This window comes from Engraulis encrasicolus, chromosome 9 (genome assembly GCF_034702125.1).
Source record: "Engraulis encrasicolus isolate BLACKSEA-1 chromosome 9, IST_EnEncr_1.0, whole genome shotgun sequence".
NCBI classification, from domain to species: Eukaryota; Metazoa; Chordata; class Actinopteri; order Clupeiformes; family Engraulidae; genus Engraulis; species Engraulis encrasicolus.
In genome coordinates this window covers 3,850,878-3,858,377 of record NC_085865.1, presented here as the reverse complement: position 1 = coordinate 3,858,377, position 7,500 = coordinate 3,850,878, and the positions used below count along the sequence as shown (strand labels likewise).

Genomic DNA, 7,500 nt, shown 5'->3' with positions numbered 1-7,500 from the left:
AGCCGGGTCTTAAGGGGTTAAACGCATCTATACATTTTGGGACACACATCATGTGAACACATGCTACTGCCAGGCACACATGCCATATAATTCACCATTCATTCCTAATAGGCCAGAAAAAGAAGGGTGAGAGCACACTGACAAGACCATATTATTGAGGTTTTGGTTTCTGATTTTTAGGATCCTGCCGGATACCGGATCCACTGCTTAGGATCTTGCCGGATCCGGAACCGGATACCGGATCCTACGAAAGGCTTGAAACACATAGTCTAATCGCACACGTGGGCCCTTTTTATTACGTTGGCTCAAACTATTTTTTAGACTCATTGGCTTACTGACAAACTGCCTGTTTTTTACAGGATCCGGGTCCGGCAGGATCTTAAGCAGTGGTTCCGGTATCTGGCAGTTACCTAAAAATCAGGATCTGGGCCTCTCTAGTTTTTACGTAGCCTAGGCTTTTCAGTCAGTCTTTCACAACCCCAATCGTTACATAGAGTGGAAGCCCTTTGGAAGTGGCCTTTGCAGGCAGTGTGGCAGCAAGCCAATGAGTCTAAAAAATAGTTTGAGTCAACTTAATAAAAAGGGCCCACGTGTGCGAGTAGGCTATGTGTTTCAACACTTTCGTAGGATCCGGTATCCGTTTCTGGATCCGGCAGGATCTTAAGCAGTGGATCCGGTATCCGGCAGGATCCTAAAAATCAGGATCCGGTGCATCTCTACTTGAAACCATATAATATCACACCACTAGTGTTGTAATTACATCTGTTACAGTACTTCTACTTTATACAACTCTGCTGTAGTCTATGGTTGTAGGGATACTCACCACACAGTTGAAGTTGGGGATGGCTGCGTACAGTGCTCTTGCTAACCAAGTTAACCATCTTACTTGCAATGCAATTACAAAATGATGTTGGCATGTCATGTCTACACTGTAGTCTATGGTTGTCAGGGTACCCACCACACAGTTGAAGTTGGGGATGGCTGCGTACAGTGCTCTTGCTAACCAAGTTAACCATCTTACTTGCAATGCAATTACAAAATGATGTTGGCATGTCATGTCTACACTGTAGTCTATGGTTTAACTGATGTTGGCATGTCATGTCTACACGGTAGTCTATGGTTTAACTGATGTTGGCATGTCATGTCTACACGGTAGTCTATGGTTTAACTGATGTTGGGATGTCATGTCTACACTGTAGTCTATGGTTGTTGAGATACCCACCACACAGTTGAAGTTGGGGATGGCTGCATACTTGTATGAGTACGGATACAGCAGCATCTGGGCATAGGCATGGATGGAGATGTAGGCCTTCACCTGCAAAATACAGAAATAAACAAACACATAAATACACACACAGACACACACACACATACACACACAGAGACACACACACACGCACATTCAAACACACACACAGACACAGACACAGACACACAGACAGACACACACACACACACACACACACACACACACACAGGAGCTCACCTGCTTGCGGCGCTTGCGTAGGAACTTGGCCACGGCCTTGACCTCTGGCTCTGACTCGGGGCTGGGGCCGCACACACACACACACACACGCACACACACACATAGGAGCTCACCTGCTTGCGGCGCTTGCGTAGGAACTTGGCCACGGCCTTGACCTCGGGCTCTGACTCGGGGCTGGGGCCGCAGTAGGTCTCATCACAGGGGTGGGACGACGCTCCTTCCTCTGGGGACAAGGGGACCACAAACAAGAACAGGACGGACATTTTAACACAACATATCTCTATTCATTACATTACATTACATTACATTACATTACATTAATTGCATTTTTGCATTGCATTTTAACACAACATATCTCTATTCACAGCGGTGTAGTCTACTTTTTTGTGGTGGGTATACTGTATATTTGAGCATTTTTTGAAGTGGGTATACTGTATATATTTGTGCCATTCAAAACAATGGATGAATCAATTTTAAATGGTTATACTGAAATCCCTGAAATTTAGAAGTGGGTATACTCCGTACACCCGCGTTCTACGTAGACTACACCACTGTCTATTCATTACATTACACTTAGCTGTGGTTGACATTACATTCTATTTACAGTATTACATCACACTTAGTTTTTTTTTTCAAATCCAAAGCAACTTACAGATATTACAGGCTACTAGTTACAGTCCTAAGAGCAATGTGGGGTTAGGTGCCTTACTCAAGGGCACTTCAGCCATAGGTGGAGGTGTAGGGAGAGGTACGTAAGGGCGGGGATTCAAACCTGCAACCCTGTGATCTACAGTCCAACTCCTTAAAGGGACACTGTGTGAGATGTTTAGTTGTTTATTTCCAGAATTCATGCTGCCCATTCACTAATGTTACCTTTTTCATGAATACTTACCACTACCATCAAATTCTAAGTAACTAAGTATTCATTATGACTGGAAAATTGCATTTTTCATACATGAAAAGGGGGATATTCTCTGTGGTCTGCCATTTTGAATTTCCAAAAATAGCTATTTTTAGCTGCAAAAAAGACTGTACTTGGACCATAATAGAAAATATTTGTTTATTACTTAGTAAACGTCATTTAAAGACCAAATTTGGCAACAGGCAGCCCAGTTTCAATGAGCAGCATAGTTGCAGTACCTTTTATGACCATTTCCTGCACAGTGTCCTTCTAACCATTACACCAAAGCTGCCCACATGTCTAGTGGTCAAGTCTGCTGGTCAACTCTCAACATTTTTGAAGATGTCACCAGATATCACCAACGCACACCAGGGTTTGAGTTGCTGGTTGCAGAGGGCTTACTTGACAAAAGGAGAAGAAGTCAGACTGCACACTCTGTTGTCGATGCCAGGTTTTTAAATTAAACAACATGCAAACAACACAACCTTAAACTTTGAAAAACTTGACAAAGGCAAAAGTCCAAAATATTGTTTCATAAACTGTGTGATTTACCTAACGCAAGATGAGAGTCTAGCTTTTTAATGGAACTTATTTCATGTTTTTATGTGCTTCAGAGGATGAGATATTTAGGTTTTTATAGGCTGAGGGCAGCTTTTCCCAAAAAAGACTTTGGCATTCAGCAGACGTTTTTTGCAAGTGCCTTAGGCTTAAATATGTTAAGGGGTTACGTATGTCAAGAACACCATATTGCATGAATGTTTGCAATGATGGCTATGAATGTGTAAGCTGTCCTAGTCTAGTATACTGTAGAGGCCACAGTTTAAAAAAAAACACTCTCAGTCCAGTTCTGATGCAACTCTGTGGTAAATAACATAACCTCAGCTCCAGCTCCAGTTAGCCTGACACCAGCAACACTCTCTCTGTCCACAGAAACAAACTCCGAAATTAGAAGCAGTTAATGAATATTCACACGCGGAGGCAAATCTCCGGGGAAAAGAACCCCCTGCCTGAGATAACCAACATCTCGCGCTAATTAAGTGGAATTCAGACGAGCGGTTTAAACATAGAACGGCAAATTAAATTGCGTGTCAAGGAAAATGGGAAGGTGTTTTGTGGTGTATTGGCACTGCTAATGCGAGGAGGAGGCATGCACTTGTTTTTGTTGTTGCAGGAACTAAACAATGTCAGAGACAGGCGCCTGATTTCTTAATCAATGTACACCGCGTTTCACATTATTACACAAATGACATTTTTCGCTGTTTCCCCAAATAATCAATAGAAATGACAGTCGTCATAATTTTCAAGTCATCAGCCATTGGAGTACAATCAAAACGTTTCTGAACGAATCTTCCAATGATAACGGTATTTTTTAAAAACTTAAAATGCCAAAAAGTGCTCTGTTCCAAATTATGTGTGGGTAGACGCCACGAATTTTCACCGTTAATTTCTATGGACACCTAACGATTCTGTCATATCTCCCCTTCCTAAAAAAATCTCTGTAATAACCAAGTTTTGAACATAGAAATGTAATTTAGAAGGTACCAAATGCCAACTGTTTCGATGTAGGTGGGAAAAAAAGAAAGAAATTGGGATTACAACACTACAGAACTGTTTTGCGTAATAATTTGGAACAGAGCACTTTTGGGCATTCCAAGTTTTTGTATTATTTCAAAAAATACCGTTATCATTGGAAGGTTCGTTCAAAAACGTTTTAATTGTACTCTAATGGCTGATGACTTGAAAATTATGACGACTGTCATTTCTATTGATTATTTGGGAAAAAGGCAAAAAATGTCATTTGCGTAATAATGTGGAATGCGGTGTAGTTCAGTGGTTCTCAAAGTGTGGTCCAGGACCACTGGTGGTCCACAAAGAAACCTGGTGGTCTGTGAGAGGATTTCTACAAATGTAATCAGCATTTCCAAGGCTAGCCTAATCTGATAAATCATCATCTAAACTTGCCATTTCACTGCAATAAAATAGGCCTGTGTGAATGATGCGGACATTTGCAACATATTTGGTCTGTCTCCAAAAATTCAAACTAAATCAACAATATGGTTCACTATATTTATAAAAACGCAGCTCTGACACAATGGAGTTTTTGAACTTTTCATGAGTAAGTTTTATATTCCTCCATATTTTATTCATACACCCCCCACATAGCACTACAGTACACCTGAACAATGTTGCTAAATGTTAGGAGTTTCGCTGTCTTCCCTTTAAATTTCAATTGCATACAGTAAGTGACACGGACAATGTTTGACTGTGGTCATGAAATATGATCCCATGGGAATGACTAAGAGGGAGCACTGGGAATAATAAGCAGGAAGTGACAGGACGTGACAATAAGCGACAATAAGCAGGAAGCGACTATAAGGATCTGACAACAAGGAGTGTGTAGCTTAACCCCCCCCCCCACACACACACACACACACACACACACCCCTCTTGCAAAAGGGTGACGGTAGGATACTCTATAGGGGGTGAAATCTCCACAAGCAAGCAAAGGCAAAGGATACAACAAGCAATGTCATACGCTCCAGTTTTCCATATTCCCCCATAAATATTAATTTGCTCTTTCCTGTTCTGGATCCCAATTACAGCAAGGAAACTGCACATCCTCTTTACTGCATCATGACTTTGCAGACACAGCCCCCCCACACACACACCAACACCCACAATAGAGGCCCTCCAATGACTAATTAATATTCTTTAAATAGTATTATGCAACCCATGCTTGGTCTTCAAGATTGTGCAAATAACTGAAGCTACAACAACCAGTGAAGTTGCAAGCTGTTATGCTGAAGTTATACTCGTGACGGCTTGATCAGTCTCCATAGAAACACTCCAATTTGTGCGAAATAAATTGGTCATCTCGACCACGAGCCACCTCCTTGTTTCGAAACACTGTGCGGGCTGTTTGTGAATTCAAATGCTGGTTAATATTTGTTGAACATCTTATCATTGTATTGTCTTAAAGTTGTTTAATAAATGAAGCTAATTGCTTCACTAGCAAGGTACATTGCTTAAGTTATACGCTCACGGCAGTGCCCGCAGCTCCTACAGCGTATTTTTCATTTCTTTTCTACTTTATTTGGACAGTAAACTGATCGGTGAATCACAGCTGCACTGCACCCTTCTTCCCTGTATGCAAAGCAACTACAGCGGATAGCAATGGCTATCCTAGATGATAGCCGACACCCTTTGAATAGTGAGTTCCAGTACCTCCCCTCTGGACGGAGGCTGGTAGTTCCTGGTTGCAGAACCAATAGGTTCAAAAGCAGTTTTGTCCCAGCTGCAATTACTTTGCTAAACAAGATGTAAAATATACCTATGTATTTGTAAAAATGCTCTTTGCACTTTAGCTGCGCCAGGAGTGTGGTGTCACTTCTGCCATGGTCCTGCAGTGGTTGTATGAAGTGTTGTGGCCCACCACTGCAGTTTAGTTTATACCCCCGCCCCCCGCCCCTGTGTGTATATGTTGTATGTGTATTAGTCAAATGTCAAACATTTAATTTATTTCTTTATTTCTCTTAATTTATTTGGACTTCATGTTTATGTGTCATGTGGCTTGTGGTTCTGATGTAAGGACAGCCATCTTCTCTTTTAAACTGCAAACCCAGTTTAACTTCGGGTACCAATAAAGTTGAACTGAACTGAACTGAACTGAACTGGATAGTGAAGAGAGGGACAGGAGAGGAGCGGGAGAGAGAGAGAGAGAGAGTAGGGAGGATCTTGAAATGACCTGAGGTCGGACTTAGCGGTGTGGATTGGCACTGTCCTCACGATCCGATTTGATCACGATTTGGGAGGTAGCGATCTGATTCGATTCGATTCTATGCGATTTGATCCGATCCGATTCAATTCTACAATGCATTGCAATGCATTACATTTCTACTGAAAGCAAAGCAAATGTTTCATCAGTCATGATGAGGCAATACAAGTAGTCAGATACTGAGCAACAATGTATTGGCTGTTTTCTGTATCAGTCTGGATCAGTCTGTATCTGTCTCTCAATGCTTTGAAGTACTTTTATTTAATTTAACATTCATTTGCTCTCGAAATATCCAAGGAAGTAATTGAAACTTTTTAAAAAATGCCGCATCAATCCTGGAACTTGCCGCATCGATCCTGGATCGTCCATGCCCTGCATTGGATTGGATCACCGAATCGATCACTACTAGTCGGACTCGAACCCGGGTCCCCGTGCAGGGGACAGTGCAGTGCCCCTACCTTCTGGCCATGGCAGCCAGTGTTGCCAGATGTGTCTGATCAAATCCCGACCAAAAAAACGCCAAAATGCGCGCCCAATTCCGCCCAAATTCAACAAATTACATTGACTTCTATGGGCCCAAAACGGCTGAAAAAAAAAACGCCAAATGGCCAATTTTTCCCGTTTTTACCCGCAGACGCTCATCCCAAAGTACCCACCCAATCTGGCAACACTGACGGCAGGGCCTCCAACAGTGTATTCACAGATAACACCCGTGGCCCATATGTCTGCATTTCATGAGGCCGGTGAATGAGTTGGTATTTGTATATATGATGCCAATGCCTTGCATTTCGAAGTCCTTTTTGAGAATAATAAGAGAAGTGAGCCACAAAGCAAGGGACACATCTATTAGCACTAATACTTACAATGTGCCTGTATAAGTAACTTGTAAGGCATGTACAAAGCAAAATCAAACATTTGTTAGGCATGTATTCGCAAATGTCTTGTTCAGGCACAATACGGGATTTATTACCAATTTAACCTTAGTAAGGACCTAGTAGGCCTTAGCGTTTGCTTAGTACATGCCTTACAAGTTACTTATGCAGGCATTAACATTGTATGTATTAGTGCTTATAGATGTATCCCTAAAATAAAGTGTTACCCAAATGCTTTATACTCCTTGTATATATATGTATTGCTGGCAGTTTGAACACACCTCTCTTTACCACTAGCCTTGTGCCAATGAATAACATAGCACATGCCTATCAACTAGTGCTGTAACGATACACTCAACTCGGTTCGTATCACGATTTATGACCTACGGTTCGATACGCCCCACGATTTCACATAGCCAACATTGTAAAATAAAATTGTGAATAAAAACTGTGATAGTTTATAGGT

The 7,500-nt window shown here is 41.8% G+C and overlaps 1 protein-coding gene across 1 annotated transcript in view; it reads right to left on the bottom strand.

Annotated features, from left to right (window-relative positions):
• Positions 1–7,500, bottom strand: part of cpa6 (carboxypeptidase A6) — an 80,822-nt gene that overhangs the window by 8,093 nt on the left and 65,229 nt on the right. The window contains exons 9-10 of the mRNA XM_063206022.1: positions 1,600–1,709; positions 1,223–1,315 (exon numbers count right to left, since the gene is read on the bottom strand). Of these exons, the coding sequence (XP_063062092.1) occupies positions 1,223–1,315; positions 1,600–1,709 (203 nt within the window). The remainder of the gene's footprint in view (positions 1–1,222; positions 1,316–1,599; positions 1,710–7,500) is intronic.